Source organism: Carettochelys insculpta, chromosome 1 (genome assembly GCF_033958435.1).
Source record: "Carettochelys insculpta isolate YL-2023 chromosome 1, ASM3395843v1, whole genome shotgun sequence".
Taxonomy (NCBI): Eukaryota; Metazoa; Chordata; order Testudines; family Carettochelyidae; genus Carettochelys; species Carettochelys insculpta.
In genome coordinates this window covers 242,956,625-242,975,151 of record NC_134137.1, presented here as the reverse complement: position 1 = coordinate 242,975,151, position 18,527 = coordinate 242,956,625, and the positions used below count along the sequence as shown (strand labels likewise).

The following is an 18,527-nucleotide window of genomic DNA, read 5'->3' as shown; positions in this document are numbered from 1 at the left end:
GGCTCCAAAGCCAGCCCTGCTTTAGCACCTTCAGACTCTACAGCCCGAGCTGTAGAAACTCAGGCAGTAGCATGTGCAATTGAAAGTTCTCCAAAGCACTGGGGAGGGCAGCATGTAAGCACTGCCTGCAGCCACTGCTAAGCCGTAAAGATGTGGCTGAGGTGATTTGAAGTCATGTGGCACTAGTGAGCGAGAAACCCAGAAAGACATCAGAGCAGGGGCTGTTTTAGTGGGACGTTAAGCAAAGTTCAACATGTTGCTTCAGCCACCAGAGATGCGTTGGTGCAGTGTTCCTTATTTTAAATTCTTGGGTTTGATAATAAAAATCCCCAGGTTGAAGAGGATGAGGTAGACAAGTGATATTTAGCTAATTTATCCTTCCACTAAAAATTAGGCCCTGGCTGGAGGAGAAAAAAGCAGGGGAAGGTTATAAACAAAGTATAATGAAGGAGAAGATTACTAAAATGTTTTCATTCTTCTTCTCGCACTGGTTGGAAGGTTCCCTGGTTGACTGGGTCCCCTGTCTAGCCCTCCAGAAGCCTTTCACCAGAGGTTTGACCCAACAGGCACCTGCAGCTCATGTTCTGAGTGAAATTGGAATAGTGAATGGCTGTTTAAAGTAGCACAGATGTCAAAGGGGTAGAAGGCCAGCAACAGCTGTTGGAAGGGAAACCTGGCACTGTTGGGTTGGAGGGTTTCCCATTGTTGCCTCCCACTTCCACAGTCTGCCTTCAATCTTTGTGCCCTCAGTAATACCACCCCCTCCTCTCCTCTGTTTTAACATAAAAGGCATAAAGATAACTCAGTATGTCACAGCTTGTGAGAAATGTAGATGAATCTGTGAGCTTTGAATGAGCCCTCTGATATCCTACCATCATTTCTATTTAATTTCTGCTGTCAGCCTTACACATAGGGGCCTGTGTTCATTAGGTATAAGTGGGAGTGCCTGATATCGCTTTGGGGGTGAAAGTCTGGATGGAACATTCTAGAAGTGCATTGGGGAAACCTGGAGGAGATGCAAGGTTACTGATTAAGGTGCTAGCCAGGAATGTAGGAGACTATGGTTCAGTTTTTTGCTCTTCCTGTGTGGCAGTGGGGAAGTCACCCTGTACCCCATCTGTCAAATAGAGCTAATGTCCTTGGTGTATTTCAGAGGCTTGTTGTAAGGATGAATGTGTTAAAGATTGCGAGATACTATAGCAAGAGGGGCCCTGGGAGTAGCCCAGCTTGGTTATGGTAGAACATGGCCAGCCCATGACTGCACTGGAACTGTGAGAGTGGGGATGTAGATGTAGTTTGTGTCCCACCAACATTTCAGGACTCCAGGCATTTGTTACTGAGTCAGGTTGATTGGCCAGCAGTTCAATGCTTTAGGGAAGAGGTGTGTAATCACCAAGTTTGTAATGCAGCTTCCTTCAGTGCTAGGTGGTACTTTTGCTGGGCTATTGTCTAGGAGGCAACTGTGACTTAACTATTTATTAGGGGGCAGGATTTAGATTTTAATAAAGGATGGATGATTCATGCTGGAACCTGCTCTGTGGTGACATCTGCAGGGGGAAACTCCCTTGTCTTTAGAAGTCCTGTCCAGTTGCTGTGTGTCAAGATCTTTAATTCTCTTACCTGGTCTGACACACATGATTTGCAGGTAAGTCTCATTCTAAGCACTTCTTAGAGTTCAGCTGTGAGTTGTATGGGCAACCTGGTCACAATTCAGCCAGCAGCCAACCAAGTTGGAGGAAAGTGATGCAAATACAAAAGAGTTCCATTAGTCACAAGAGACGTGTATGACCTTTTCATACAGGAGCTATTATTCTGGCAACAGGTTTTCTGCAGAATAGTTCCTAGCTCAAAATACACTACTAGGCCCTGAGCCCATTAAACAGTGAGGCTGACCACTGGCCTTTACCACGATAAAGCACAGTGTTTAAATGCACCAGCAGCAGAGTTGTGCTTATCTCCTGCTGTTAATGTGGGTGGCTGGGCAATGATAGGTGTCTTACATTTAGGACTGAATTGCATGTAGCAGAAGGACTGAAACAACCTGTGGTGGTTAATAGCCAAGCCCTCCTGCCTTCATCGTCCATTTTGGTCCATTCCATGGCTAGAGGATTTTAAAAATTGTACACTTCATTGTTTCAGCTATTTACATCTGACACTTCATGGGGTTGTAATTATAGGGCTCATGACCCAAAAATGAGTGTGGGGGGCAGAGGTTACACAAACATTGTAGGCAGGGTTGCAGTATTGCTAACCTTCTGCTTTCAGAGCTGGGAAGGTGGAGCACGGCAGCTGCTGTCTGTGAGCCCAGCTTTGACAGCAGAGCCACTACCAGCAGCAGCAGTAGTAACCCTTATGTCACCCTTACTTCTGTGCTGCTGCTAGCAGGACACTGCTTCATGTCTGAACATCTAGCCTACAGCTGTTGCTCTTGGGCAGCTGAGCCTTGAAAATCAACACACAAGTAAGGGTGGCAATACTCTAATACCTTTGACACACCTGCAACTCCCTTGTGTGCCAGGAGCCGTGTGTGTGAAACCCTGCTCTTGCCTGTGAAATCTGTACTGTACAATTAAAGGACACAGATGACCAGATTTCATGGTCTGGGATGTGTTTTTCCTGACTCTGAATTTGGTAGGACACTAAGTCTTGCCCTCAACCTAGGGGCCATGAAACATGGTTGTAGGTGATGAGAGCCACTGAATGTGACTAAACTCTGTACATGACAGAAGAAGTCACTTCAAGCCTGCAGGTGCTGCACCCATGGTCCCAGCACCTATGCCTTGAAATCTGAGCCAACAAAATGCCTCATCGTAGTACAGTAGGAGTTTAGAGAGTGAGCGTGCTGCTTTTTTGCTGGGATAACTGCTATCCCCTAGTCTTGAAGGTGAATGAGGCTGGCATGTCCCTGTCGCTCCCTCTCAGACTCAAGAAGTCACACACTGGATGCAGCATCAGTCATGCTTAACAGCATAGGGGAAGGGCAGAACAAGAAGCACTCTTCCCCACCCCTAGGTAATTTAAACCATTTGACATAGTTACTGCAGGACAAGTACACAGCTGTTCTGCAGAGCCTCAGCCTATCCACTTGGGAATGAGATCACTGCCTTGTCAAGCAAGTGCTGCTGTGTTTAACAATAATAGACACTTTAAAAGGTTAACACAAGGCTACAACAGCTGTTTCTGTTCAAACACGTGAAGGGTGCACTAACAGGTGAGAATGCTGCACAATTACTTACGATGTAGAATCACTACAGTGTGTCTCAGCTCTGTTAAAGATAAAAGGTGGTTTGCTTCCACTTCAGAAAAGCCACCCATTTGCTAATCAATGAGATGATGAGAAGCAGCTGTTGGGAAAGCTGACCACCTGGTTGCTCAGGACTGTGATGTAATGCAGACAAGTACACGCACTGCAGCTGCCTGCAAACAGTCTTTCTCAGCCAGTCTATAAAAACAGGTACCACTTCTGATTTTATTTCATCATAACATACAAGTAATGCTCATGACACATCAAGATGAGAAACTCACCTGTGAACCATTTAAACAGCTTGCCATACACCAAAACACATTATATTCAGATTAAACATTTACACATTTTCTCCCCCCAGCCTCCACCTCACTTTCTAAACTTAACCATTTTCCAGCATCTCTCAGGTACAGGATACCAGTAAAGAAATGAGAAAAGAAACTACTCCTAGGTAGGCTGCAAGGCTTCCTTCTCCTGTAACAGCCCAATCCAATAGATTGCTGATCCTGCAGCCATGATTTAACAGTTGATTAGAGGATGCCTGGAACTGATTTGCAATGAGACCAGACTTCTGTTGCAAAGGAAGGGGGCTTTGGGGGGGAAGGGAAAAAAGGGTCTCCCAGCAGAAGCCAGGAAGATCTCAGCTTTGTTTCTGCTGGCAGGGATGTTTATAAACTACTTTCCAAACCCCCTTCTTGTGAAATATTTGATATCAGCTGTTACTTACAAAAAGTGATTGTAACTGAAATCTAGATTACATGAGATTTGATAAATGGAGACCACATGTTTATTCAGTATATTACACACATTGTGTGTATATATATATATGCTAAATCACTTTCACTTGGCACATAAGCCCAGTGGGAGTATGTGCAATGATTAGCCAAGACCTGATATGCTTTAAAATGTGGTATCAACCCACACCCTTACCCAAATGACCCTCTCTTCCTGCATGTCATACACACATAACACAACACCATCTATGGATTCAACCCTTCCAGTTGCAGTCTGTCTCTCACTCTTTAGGATCACGTTAAATCAACTCTGTAGCTTCCTCTCAGTGCTAGTTTTAAAAAAGTCCATCATAGGCCATTAAGTGACATCCTAGCAACAAACAAAACAGACAAAAATCCTGTCCATTTCTCAATATAGTAAAACCTGAGATTTGAGTCACCAACTCGCTACACTTACAGTAAAGAACAAAAACAAGCTGCTGACCAGGGCTTCAGTGACTACTGGATCTCAACTGACAAAACCTCAGCCAACTACTTTAAGAATCAGTATTTTGTATTTTCAGCTGCCTGCACTGAAACTGTACAAGCACTGGGTCCTACCTGTCCCCCTCACCCTCCCCTACTCTACTGCAAGACAATGGAAAGAATTTGGAGCAATTGCACATTGTGATCTTTCTCACAACACTGGACTGAATGACAAAATCTTAGGTTAGATTCTGTGCATCCTTTGTTTTAATATCATAAGCCTCTAACAAGGTATACAAAGGGGCCTGGGGCAGTGGTAACCACAGTACCACAAGAATCATAGGCTGAAAAGTGAAGGCAGGTGGTTCTCCTCCTCTCAAAATAAATAATGAAATAAATGAGCTCCATCCCTGTCCCCAGTGGCTGCAAAGAGAATGACAAACCTTCCCTCCCAGGAATCTCCAGTAGGCAGTTAAGGCTCTGAAACAGGTATTGGCCAGCAACAACAAGCAGTGGCAAGATTTAAAACTGGCTATCAGCAAAACTACACTGTATTAGGAGAAAAGCTCCCCCCCCAGTGGGGAGAGGGACAGGACTGCACTGGGCAGATTCTCAGGTTCACTTTAGAACAAGTTATGGGAGATTCTCTTCTCTCTAGCCCAGTCTTAATTTATTTTTCTCCTTAAATCTTAAGTCTTTAAATGCCATCTACCCCACCCCACCCCCAATCCCAAAGTGGAACCATTCTGTCTCTCACAGATGAGCCCAGCTTGATCTTAACAAGCTGCTCCACTGCTCATCAGAGGTTAGTGGGTCTGACAAGGTTTGAAGATTAAACAAGGGCTATGCCCACCAAGGTAAGTGTGAATCCTCAAGACCTGGGCAAGGATGCAGAAAATTACTTTCTTTTCTAAAAAGGTAGGAAGTAGACTCAGGCTTCCCTTGTAGGGAAAGTGCAGATGGGCGTCTGTACCATGAGGCAGTTCTCACATTGTCGGCGCACTTGTGGAGGACAAACCCAAACTGCTCCCTCTGTCACCTATTTAATTCTCTTGCACATAACCCTAAATCTGATCCACTATTCATGCTCCTAGCATTCAGTTCTTCCTTCAGTATCGGGTTTAGGAAGTGAGAGCGCCACACCTCAGAAGCTATCTTCATAATCACACACTGAAAACAAACAGCTTGTCTTGTCTTGTTTGTAGGTGAACTGGGGATTGAACATGGTTTGGGAAGATTGAAGTTCACCGCTAGTCTCTAAGCCAAATGAGAAACTTGTGCGTAGACAGCTTTAATAGGCCTCACTGTGTGGCCAGTCATCTATTCACACTGCTTACCAACAGACTACCAGAGAGCAGGTAGCCATCAAAGCTCTAGCTGTATTTATTTTTTGAGGTATGGGTTTTGCACTAAAGCAGCTTTCTGGCACATCACCTTAAACTTGTCCATTAGAATGATAGTTACATCAATATTTATAAGGTGTGAGCTTTGTTTTTAGCTCAGCCTTGCTGTGATCAATCACTTGCTCGGATTCACTAGCAGTCTTTGTCCTTAAGGATAAAGCTCTGCCTCCAGAAGTTGGCTCAGGCTCAGGGCTAAAGGTGCAGGATAGGTTTGTTTGTTTTTTTGGGGGGGGGGGCGGGATTTGAGGGAGAGGACTAGAATTTTTATTTTTTTTTTTTTTAGTAACAGAACCAGGAAGATGGCCTGTCAGGGAGAGTCATTTGAAGACTGGAATTTGTCACTTTGCCTTATGTCAGGAAAAATTTCTGGAACATCTGGCCTTCTACTTTAAGGGGGAGGGGAAGAAACAAATATACAACGGCTCTCCCCAGTGCGCATATTAGTTTGTCCTGTTTTGTATAAATCTGTTCATTACCTTCACCCTGAAGCCCCAGTTTAAAAAATTTCAGATTTACGGGGAATTGTTTTAAACGGGGGGTGGGAAAAAAAAGCCAGCTACAGTGTCACCATTGTCTGCTAGTTCTCAGGATACTTCAATGATTTCCATGCTGCCTGAAAAGCTAGACTGGCTGCCCACTTTCCCCAGTTCCTCTCGGGATCTGTTTTCTGACATGATACTCTCCCCAAATTCCATCTGGCAGCTTCTTCGCTTAAACTGCTTTTCAAAGGAGCTTTCCTCGTGCCAGCTGCGCCTTGAGTCGCCTCTGTCAGTCTGCTTCTGCCTCCTGCGCACAGCGCCTGCCTGGTCACAGCCAGTAGGCAGCTGGCTGCAGCTGTATGCAGAGTAAGTGGCACTGTTTCCATAGATTGCCGAAGCAGAGTAGAAGTGTGAGGACTCCGTAGCAAAATACCAGCTGTTGGTAAGGGAGGTGGTGGATGTCTGAGGAGCTAAGATGTCAGAATGCCAGCCTTTCAGGCCCAGCCCAGCAGTAGACTTTCCCAAGTGTTGCTGGCTGGTGGACAGCCCAAATAGGAAGTTCGTTCTGTAGTTGTCTTCCATGCTCCCACTCCGATGCAATGGATACAACACGGACCTTTGAATTGTGCTGCTGCTGGCGGTTCTCCCCGTGTGCTGCCGCTTGCTCTGGCTGTCCAGCTGCCAGGCGTTCTGAGCTGTCTCAGGAGGATTTACCTCCTCTTTATCAGGGCTGGTTTCTGGTGTCTGCTCTGAAACTTCTTGGACAGGGGAGAACTGACACAGCTTGTTGGCACCATCTAGAATACTACAAACATTCAACTGCTTTAAAGTGTCCTCAGATGTGGCAAAACCCTGCACTGATGCAGTCACACAGCTGCTACTTGCTGAATAAGATACTGATTTGATATCCAAAGAAAAGGAGCGCTTCAGTCTGTTGCTATCTTCTACCTTGTCCGAGGACACATGGAGTCCATTTATACCCTGTACCAGCGGGCTATCCTCCAACAATGGCAAATGCGAGTGCGACAGGCTTCCAGAGTCCACTGCCTTCTGCTCCACATTCTCAGAGGTAGAGATAGGGCCCAGCTGATTAGTGGAGAGGCCACTGTTCTGTCCGCCTTCTGGGACCAGTCCATGCTCACTGCTTTTCTCCAAATGCAAACGCTTCAGCTTGCTTACTGGTCCAGGCTGCCCAGTCTGGGTCTTAATCTTCTTCTCAAAATCCAGCAGCTGGCCCAGGAAATTGAAGTTGGGAGAAATGGTGGGTCTTTTTTCTTTCACAAATCTAAAGAGAAAATGCAAAAATTATTTAAAAACTCTGCAGCTCAAAATGTGAACAGTAATCCCACTAAGAGTACTAGGCTTACAGCCCTCATGGGGTTTGGATTCAGGTTCAAAGCAGCACAAACAACAAGTACATCTGAAGGACAGAGACAGCAGTGAATTGAATTGAAGGTAAGCAATTAAAACAAGCCAAAATATTTTCTCTTTTTGCAGTTTACACATTTCTTCAAGAAGGAAAATGGGTGCCTTTATTTTTACTTCCTTGCAATACATAAAAGCCTTAGAGGGGCTTGGGCTCATTCTGGCAAGTTTTTAAAAAACTTATCTGGTCTTGGATACCCTAGTCTGCTGCATTTTTAAAAGCACCTCAGACCTTCATATACTGTAGAGTGTCCTTCATTCTCCCACCCTCATCATCTTTAAATCTCATTATATTTTGAATTATTTTGACATTTGTATTTTCTGATCCTCTCCCTCTCCCTGCTGTGTTTATCATCTTGTAGGCACAGCCAACCTGTTATGGAATATGTTGGGCTTCATTTGTACCATAAGGACTACTGGTTTCTAAGATCCATCAGTTCCGTCTTCATCAAACTGAAAATTCATTGACTTTCATAGCCATGGATTGATTCAATCTAAAAATATAAACACAGTTGCACTGTGCCAACATTTCAGAAATTAATTTCCCCTAGTTTCTTGGCAGGCAATCTTGTAAAATGTGCTTCATCCCTGGTTAGTAAAGCTCTGAAACAAGTTCTTACATCCTATTAAAAAAGACTGTGCATGTGTATATTTAACCATGCAACATTGGACTGGATGGACTTAATATGTAAGGTAAGAGTGCATTTGCGAAATTGGAATTTGCCGAAAGTTCCATATTGACCCATTTGTCACTCCTCTGAAGTTAACTACAGTAACATCTAGACCAGTGGTTCTCAAAGTGGGTCACAACCCCATTTTAGTGGGGTCATGAGTAGGGATGTTAAAGGTTAACCAGTAATAGTTAACTGGTATGGGTTACAGCTGCACCCTGCCCGCTACAGTCAGGTAGGAGCAGTCCAGCCATACTGGAGTAGCCCTGCCCGCAGAAGTCCTGGGGGAGTACGGGAGATTTTGCCATGGACAGGGTCTGTCCCAGCCAGGCCGGAGTACCCACACCTCATGGCATGCTGGGACTCCTCTGGCCCAGCTGGAATGCCCCCAGGGCCACGGGGACAGGAGCTGCTCTGAGCTTGCTAGAGGCTGGAACGCTCCAGCTGGGCCAGAGTAGGCCTTGCTTGCAGCAGGGGAGTTTTTCCCCCAAGCCACTTAGTTGGTTAACTTCCCTAGTCACAAGACCTGGTGTTAGACTTTGGTGGGGCTGGGACTGAAGCTGAAGCCCAAAGACTTCAGCCCTATGTGGCGGGGATGAAGTTTCAGTTTCAGCTCTGGGTGGCAAGGCTCAGGTTACAGGACTCCTCACCAGCGACTGAAGCCCTTGGGTGTTGGGCAGGGCTCAGACGTCGTTCCCCCCTACTTGGGGTCACGTAGTAACTTTTGTTTTCAGAAGAGAGTTGTGGTGCAATGAAGTGTGAGAACCCTGTCTGTGACAACTTGTTTGATTTGCACTGCAGCACAGGAATATTACAACTACTTGTTACAGGCTCTAAAAAGTTACCATTGTCTCTAGACATGGTCAGCTGCACAGGATTGAGAGCCTGTCCTCCCAACTTGTGTCTTCATTCCTGGAATCACACAGCTAACAAAATGACAGGAGCTATTTTAAAAAGCTAGTATATGTCGGAGTGGCAGCAACTACAAGGGACAGCTCTGCTTGGATCCATTCTTGGTACCACCAAAGACTATATCAACTTATGGCAGGAGTTAAGTGGAGAAGAAAACGTAAAAACCCACCAGGGTGGCATAAATCTAGAAATCCAGAAATATCCTGGGAGAAGCATGAGGAGGTGCATTAAAGCGGGAGTACAAACCATAAAGACCTAGTTAAGCGGTTCCCAACCTTTTCACTCGTGCAGATCCCCAATAACCTCCCAACCAGTTGCAGACCCTCATCAAGGCCAATTGCTAGCCATTATGTACACTTCATTAAACGAAGAAGGAAACCACAACATAAATATATCTTCTAATAATGTTAATTGCTGCCTGAAAATCTAATTTAAAAATAGATTGTCACTTTGCAATTTATTTAAAAGTTGTTTTCTATGATAGTTTTTCTTTTTCCCCCCCGTCCTCCTGCACTACCCTCACAAACCCGCCTACCCCTGGCTAGGAACCACTGAACCAGTGTATTCTGGAGGAAAGTCATTCTCTTACAGATGTGTACATGCAGGGAAAAAAAAGAAAAAACCCACAACCTACCACTACATTAACAAAGCTAAACACAGAGGTACCCACTGGAACTGGCTCCAGTCAGACTAAAGCAGACAAGTCCATATAACAATGTTATATCACCATAAAATAAAAGTGCTAAAGAAAGCAGGAGCATGCTTTTTGGTAGGTTCGTTGGTTTTGCAGTAGCTACCAGACAGTGAGAAGACTGTGAACCTTCTGATTACAGTTTACACTAACCCTTCCAGAGTTTGTCCTGTGACTAGGGAAGCAGGCACAAAAACAAATTTGAGCTGGAAGATCAGACAAGGAGCACAAAATGGCAGCTGACACTAATACCCTCCTCTGTGCATACATACTATTCTCCAGCAGCTGGGGAGGAAGGGTAGGACAATTCTCCAGCTCAAGCTGAGCAAGAAATGTGGAGCATATGACTCACCAGTCATAGTGTTAAATCAATCTTTGTTCAAATTGTTTTCCTCTCTGGTGGTTGCCCTTGTTGGATGAACCTAGTAGCTTTTTTCCAACATGTTAGCACATATACTGTGTGCTGCAAGAGTCCCCCAAAGCTGGTTTTGTAGGGATGCTATCGCCCTGAAACCAGTCAGGTTAGGAAGATAAAGTAGTTCTGCATACATAGAACATACCAGGCTGGGGTTTTACAAACATGCTACTTGTTTCTCTAATCAGAAAAGAGATGGATTTTAGTCACTTTTGCTGTTTGTCCTTCTACAGTAGTCGGAGGTACGATACTGAGAAAATACTGCAATCATTCACTTGATTAACAACTTGTCTGACACCTTAGCTTTACAGTTGTTATTTATAGTGGTTTACCTTCTACCTTTCACTAATTCAAAAAATAAAACATGCGTATTAGAGGTTCTCATTTTTTAAAGTTTGGCCTTGTTTTCATGCAAAAAAAAAAATCAATCAGTTATTCATTCCTTTAGTACAGTCACTAAATAGTCAACTGTAGAGAAGGGAAACTACAGAAAAATACAATTACAGTCTGCTAAGTGTTGCAACATTTTCTTTGGTGCCTACAAACATCAATATATGTGTGGGTGAAAAAAGTCCTTTTATCACAACTTTGCACAGAAGTTTTAGACTTGAGTGACTCGGACATTCTGGAATTCATTCCAGAAATCTGGAGGAAAAAAAAAAAAAAAAAACTCCAACCGACTGCAAGTGATTAGAACTAATGAGAAGCCTCATTTGAAAAGGCGCAGAACTACTTCTGTTATGGATAAAACTCTAGCTTCATTTCTCTTACTGTTGCCAACCTAAAGTGATTGCAACACAGTCTGTCGGCCTAGTGAAAGTAGTTAACACAGCACATGAGCCATGCATTTTTGTCCATGTCCTGTCTAATGCATACTTTATTCATGTAGCATCCCCTATTTGAATCTTTTGTAACTAGGTTCCTAACTAGTTCAGATGAGGTGCACTGTTCAGATTTTGTATGATACGTCTCTCACTGCAGATACATCTTTGTTTTAACTATTTTCTCATTGGAGTTTTTAAATATTGTATCAAGTCATTTTATGTATCATTGTATTAAGCCCTGTTACATAGAAATTTAGTATCCTTTTCATTTAGAATGTAGCAGCTTTGTATTGTCCGTTCACATGGGAATTTTGTATCTTTTCATTTAGAAATTTTGTATTAAGTCTTTTTACATAGAAATTTTATATTTTGTAGATTAGTTCCTAGAAGTCGGTAAGGTAAAGAATAACCTCTTTGTACCCTTTATTTTTGGATTGCTTAATTGACTGCCCTGTTGAGTGAATGAGGTATGAATGGATAAGGCCTGGAAGACAAGCACCTTCAGCACCACATTTATTCTATGATTTCTGCCACCTTCAGGTATTGTAAGGGTTGGAGAAGGGATAGAAGCTAGATCCAAGACCAATGAGAAGAACAATGGAACCTGTGAAGTGGGCCCATTGAAAGAAGATTGGACATATGGATGCCTTGGGAGTTACCAGTAAGTGCCTGCTTTTGGAAGCACCACCCAGAAGAAGGTGCAACAGATGTCTACTTGCACATTCATAAGACTACTCTTCCAGATTATGCATAAAAGATAGCTAACTGGTGTCAACCTGCATGAGGGACAGGAGACTATAAATGGTAGGCATCTTGCATCGGGACTCTGGGTTTGTCTTGTCAGCACTGGCTTGGCAGAAGCCCGGCTCCACCTCTCCCCGCTTTAACTCACCAGCCAGTACAATTACGGGGAGCAACTAGTGGTAAAAAGCAACAAGACAGGAGTGTGCTTGTGTGTGTAACATGTCATATGCATATAAGTACTGATTATTATACCATATACCAATAAATGCAGCATTTTGCCTTTTCCCCCTGAAAAGATCCCATCCATTACTTTTCAGTACAACACCACATTCTGTGAAGACCAGACTTAAAAATTTCAGTTTCTATAGCAGGCAGACTTTCACATACCCTTCTTTCCATCACAGCAACACCTGTAGGAATTTGTCAGGTGTGTTTACCTGATCAGCAGCACGGATTCAAAAGGACATTCTTGGAAGTTCACAATACACAGATACCACAGCATACTCAGAAGTAAACAAGAAAAAAGCCACGTTGGCTTTCTGTCGCATTGAGAACAACAAAATGTTTGTCCAATAAAGTACAAAAATGATGGTTAAAACTGTGTTCAACCTTTCTGAAGCATTCACAGTCAAGCTAGATTCCAAAACTGCCAGGGAGCATGAAACAGAGCTGAATTCATGTACAAAGTCTTTAGCTGCCCAAAGACCTCTTACTTCAAAAGACTCTGAATGATCGTTGACCGACTTCAATATCAACACATGATTCATCTTTCAGCTCACTTAATTCCTGGAAGACTTTCACTACAGCCATTAGTGAAACTCATCCAATACCACCGGTAAGCCATTAGATCTAATCAAGCATTTAAAAAAGTACAGGGGCTATATAAATAACATTTGCTATTCTGGCTTCTCTCCTCCCTGGTTGTGGCTTATACTGGCACAGGCTATGAGATGGTGGCATATGTGGTCTCAGCTGTGTATTCTATTTCTTCCAAGATATTGCTGCTATTTAACATTCTAACCCTTACCTCCTCTAAGCAGAGGCCAAGACTACACTGTGCAAACAGGGTGCAAACTCCAGGGGGCTAACTGCCACCCACCCACATTACTGGGTGGGGAAACCTGATGGGTGGCCAGTGGCAAAAGGGAGACAGTCCCAGTAGCAAGGGAGGGCAACACCAAGAGACAATAGGTGGCATAGCCACCTGGGAGTTTCTGGCACGAAAGGGACACCTGGCTGGGGGAGAGGTGTTGACTAGCCACCCTTCCCCAGCTCCAGTGTTACCTGTAGAATGAGCCCTTGGGTGGCTGCCCAGGAAAGGCTCAGATGCCACCCAGCTGATCAGTAGAGGGCCCACAGCCACTCAGCTGGCAGTGTGTGTGTGTGTAAAAGTGTAATATATATTTGGGATGCACACCTACAAATGAGGGAACACTGCCCAGCTCTCTCAGTTAAGCTCAGCACAGGGGCCAGGGGGAGCCCGCTTTTGGATCCAATTTAGCAGCTCTCCCTATCCACCTGAAGCAGAAATGGGAACCCTGTTTGACAGACGTTGCAGGTCTAAGCCAAAACACCTGTGTAAAGGTCAAGGAGGATTCTCTTTCACAGGCCCATTGGCAGAGGACCAGGGAGTTTTTGATGTTCTTTGAGGCACCTTGAAGCCCCAGTGGGTTAAACAGAAATGGGCTTAAACTGAGGTACTGGGGTGGGGGAATGAGTTTGTTGTAACTCATGACTGATTTGCAGCGTAGTTACGAGAATAAAACGAAGAGTTCCAGGGATAAAATATCTGGAATTTGGTGATGGGCTTATGTGATAGGTCAGATCTTGTAGGGGGAGGTTCCTAGGTTGCCGGAGCCTCTGTATCCCTTGCATACGGGGTAGGATGCTAACACACAGAGGACTAAGTCCTGTGGGTGGAGGGTCTACTGAGGAGAACTACCCCTCATTATGGCAAGGGGCCTTATAACCCCACATGCCTGGTATAAAAGACTATGGGTGATGGGCAGAGAGTACCCCTTATGTATTAAGTTTAATACAAGTTGCAGCCTGCCACTTCAATTCCAGGCACGTGTCCGTCCTCATTTTACAACTGTGTCCACAATGTTAGGTTTTACACTTCCTACAAGGGCAGGGAAGAGTCAGCAGCGAGCCTGTATTTAAAAGTGAGATGGACTTGGATGAAGAGGAAAGAACACGTTATGAAATGTTATTGACAAATTTCAAGCTGACAAGCACAAAAGCTCATTTCAAAAGGGAGGTGAAAAAAGAAATCTATCCTTACCTGTAAGCTTCATCAAGGGACATGTCCATTCTTTTCATAATATATGCAATAGCAATTGTGGCAGAGCGGGAGATCCCTGCTAAACAGTGCACTAAAACTCGCCCATTTGAGGCTTTTGCTTTCTCTAGACAACAAAAAGGAAAATTCAAGATGGGTCACTATCAATGACACATGGTGGTGACATATTTAAAGCCTCCCTGTTAAAATAACATGACTTTAGAAGTTCACTCTTTATTGCAGAGCCTATGGTATCCAAGCCAAAATCAATGCTCTGAGAGAGATGTTCTCTCCTTGCATGAATCCATGCTGATCTTTTCTTCTATTAAGACTATTACTGTGCATTTATGGTATTACATAAGCTCCCATCTCACTATGCATTAAATAATAATCCTGACTCAGCAGAAGGGATTTTTTCCCCCATTTAATATGGGAATAAAAAAAACACAAATGAAATGATTTGACCCAGTTCACATGGTGCAGTATCAAAACTGAGTCTAGGACCCAAAACTGCAGCTCTCTCAAACTTCCTCTATCTTGATCTAAAACACAATACCATGCCCTTAAAACTGTTGTTTCCTAATCCTGAATCCAGTGAACTCAAGAGGACCTTAATCGTTAGCGTGTTGGAAAGTTCAAGCTCTCTTTATGCAGTTATTTTTTTTATTAAGGAAACTGGTAAGATTTATACACACACCACCTCATCTTTGTTTGGATCATGGAGGAGGATATAAGAGAAAGTCAAGTCTATACTAGGGAAATAAATCTATTTCAGATACGCAATTGTAGCTACAGCATTGGCATAGCTAGAACAGATGTATTAAAAACAACACACTTCCCTAGCAAAGTCCAAGCCTCTTAGTCTTGCGTTGACGTCCCTTAACACAATACTGGCGTCAACGACCAAGCCCAGAGACGTTGATTTCACCATGTCTTCACCCGACGTGCAAAGTCGAATTCCAGAAGATTGACTGCAGTGCATCAATCTTCCGATAAGTATAGGTACGCCCAGAGGAACAGGGAGGAGCAGCCCCAAACCTTAATTTTTCAGTTTCCTCTGACACAAAGCATATTCACACTTCAGCAATTTAAAAATTTTAGTGATTATAAGCTATATGATCTGTGAAGAATTTTATGATCTAGGTTAAGACATGCAAAAAAAGTAGTCAAGCACCAACTGTCCTACTAATCTGAGATTTTCATTTTTTCCAGCATAATTCTGTTGCTACAGTAAGTAGGAAATAGTTTGTAAAAACCCTCCTATCTTCTACAGAAAACTTGTGGTTATATTTTTCTTATCTTTTAGATACGGTTATGTTTCAAAAAGTCATAAGTCTGAAGCCAAACTTGACCCAATAATATCCCTGTAAGAAATATTGGCCGTGTCTACACTAGCCCCAAACTTCGAAATGGCCATGGAAATGGCCATTTCAAAGTTTACTAATGAAGTGCTGAAATGCATATTCAGCGCTTCCTTAGCATGTGTGCGGCCGCAGTGCTTTGAAATTGATGCGGCTCGTCCTAACGGGGCTCCTTTTCGAAAGGACCCCACCTACTTCGAAGTCCCCTTATTCCCATCTGCTCATAGGAATAAGGGGACTTCGAAGTAGGCGGGGTCCTTTCAAAAAGGAGCCCCATCGGGACGAGCCGCGTGGTGGCGAGCCACGTCAATTTTGAAGTGCCGCGGCCGCCCACATGCTAAGGAAGCCCTGAATATGCATTTCAGCACTTCATTAGTAAACTTCGAAATGGCCATTTGCATGGCCATTTCAAAGTTTGGGGTTAGTGTAGACGTAACCATTATGGCAGAGTTCTTTGTCTGTCCATGACTTATGTCATGGGTGTTTAGCTGTGATTGCTACTAAACACTTCCACCTCTTTTATGGCACTGCTAAGATGCACGCTGATGTTCTTATTGCTTCCAGTTCCTTAAAAATCTCTTCTACATAATTGTCAGCATAAGTACCTTTACTGATTTTAAGTGTTTAGTGTGGTGCTCAATTGCAAACTGTTTCCCAGCCAACCGAGACCACCCAGTGTAGGTACAATATAGCATTACTTATTCCAAAGATTGCTAGCTTTGTCTAATGGCAGAATGGTGGCTCATTATTTTAAACATACTGACCACTCAGGAGAAAAAGTCTTCAATGCCAGCTCCATAAAAACATCTAGCTAGTGTGCAACACTGCTATTCCCTCGCCACTGCCAACCCCCACAGCCCCCAAAATAAGCAAAATGCCTGTATATATAACAAAAATGAATAATAAATGAAAATATTATGGTGCTGTTATACGAAGTTTATGGTTCCTGAATCGCATGAGTTCTCCTCGTTCTATTTCAGAATAATTATAGTGGAAATAAAAGGGGTTCTCAGAGACAAGAATGTAAAAATCAGAAACGGCGAGAGACCTGGGTTTGAGCAGAAGTTTTAGGGATGTTGACTGCAGAGAGAGATATATCTAGAGACACAAGAGGACTACATGAAAATCATGACTGCAATATGAAAAGCAGATCAGGTGCTTCTATTTACCCTCTCAAAATAAGAGAGATTTTCAGGCTTTGATTCTCCTTCCCCCCAAAATATGTAAAAATGTTCTGTTCAGTACTTGGGCTAAATGGCATAGAACCATTTTATTTCAGCTTCTTACCAATAAAATCAACTGATTTGTCCAACCAAGGCAAAATTTTCTCGCAGAAGCTGTCATTCACAGGTACTCTCAAGAAATGGGACTCTGGGATAAAGTCGGGTTTTGGACAGGTATTGCTTGCATTTAATACATAACCAATAGCATTCTGCTGCATCAGCTCCTATAAGGGAAAACAAGCAAGAGTGAAAAACACAACAGTCCCTGTCTTTGGGATCTAAGAAAATTAAGCATGTAAGAAACCATGAGCTTCCTTGGAGTGTTACAAAACTGGAAGCTAAATTAGACTTCTTATGTGCATAATATTAACCATGTGCTAACAGCTACATATCCTTTTTCAAAGCAGAGTTAACCTTTTTGCAGGACGAAGAGGTGGATTATTTTGCTTAAAACTACCTGTACAACCCGACACTTCTATGGATGGAATGACTGCATACTTGGAAGAGGAGACTTCAAAAAGAAGGGGCAGCCTGCAGGAGGGGAAAGAGTCAAAAAAAGGTGGAAGTTGCTGCCAGAATATAGATCTGTTAAAACAGAGATCCACTTGTTGCCCGGGGCCATGTCACTTCTGTTGCCACCATGTCCAGTATTAACTGGCCTCCTTACCACAGCTGTAGTTCTGGGTTACCTGTCGCAGCACAATTACCCTCTCTCCATGAGGGCGTAAGTGGTGTCAGTGAAAAGTGTGACATGAATCAGATAGCTCCCATACTGCCAATACAGTAGAAGTACTATCCCCCAATATACATACAGCTTATTAGCAATTCTAATTTTTTGTCTGTTGTTGCACTCAGTATTCTCTGCATTCCCCCTGCCCCGCCCATCTACACTGGCAAAAACGAGAACATCCCTGCTAGAACAAACATTTTCATCATCAAGCAATAAGCTAACCACCTCCCCAACTGGCTAGGATTTCCCGGGCTTCTAATAATTATATGAAGGTATGTTCTGCATATAAATCATTCTTCCAGACACTGAGGAAAATCAATCTACCCTGGTTAATGAAAAGCTAACGGTCCTGATTTAGAATACATTTTCCAAACAAACATCTGGCAGAATCAGGGTTTTTTGCATCCTAGCTTCCTGGCTCTCTTGGGTGCATCACTCAAAAAGGGACTTAGGTACTTAAATCCAACATTTAGGAACTACTGAGAAACACCTCTCCCATTGAGCTGCTGCCTAACCCTGCAGGCACTTAGAGTCACCAGGCACCTAAGTTTCTGCTGGGGGAGGGCCTGTGCACACTTGCCTAAATCCTGATGCTACTGAGCTTCTTGGCGCTTTACCTCATGCTTAAGCCTCATGAGATTTCAAATTAGGCGGCTCCCCCCATCTATCTCACTTGCAGAACTCGAGCAAGCGTGCTCTGAGAACGCCTGCCAAGTGAATGGGGCTCTAAACAAAAGACAATCAGCCAGATGACCAGATTTGTAGAACCCCGAGCAGGTACAAATTCCTACCTGTTGATAGAAATCATTATCTACTGAACTTCAGGGCTCCACTCCTGGGAACCAAAGCAGCCAAGAGAGAAGGAGGTGGTGGCACCACTGCCAGGAGCCAACACCTTGTGCGGGCAGCTCCTTCCGACCTCTGG

At 43.7% G+C, this 18,527-nt stretch overlaps 1 protein-coding gene across 5 annotated transcripts in view; it reads right to left on the bottom strand.

The window, feature by feature from the left end:
• Positions 1-3,449: 3,449 nt before the first annotated feature.
• DUSP16 (dual specificity phosphatase 16) overlaps positions 3,450-18,527 on the bottom strand; it is a 95,557-nt gene continuing 80,479 nt past the window's right edge. For all 5 annotated transcript variants that reach the window (XM_075003227.1, XM_075003222.1, XM_075003232.1 and 2 more), the window contains 3 exons: positions 16,937-17,096; positions 14,292-14,415; positions 3,450-7,610 (listed from right to left, as the gene is read on the bottom strand). In XM_075003227.1, coding sequence (XP_074859328.1) covers positions 6,431-7,610; positions 14,292-14,415; positions 16,937-17,096 — 1,464 coding nt within the window. In that variant the 3' untranslated portion in view covers positions 3,450-6,430. The remainder of the gene's footprint in view (positions 7,611-14,291; positions 14,416-16,936; positions 17,097-18,527) is intronic.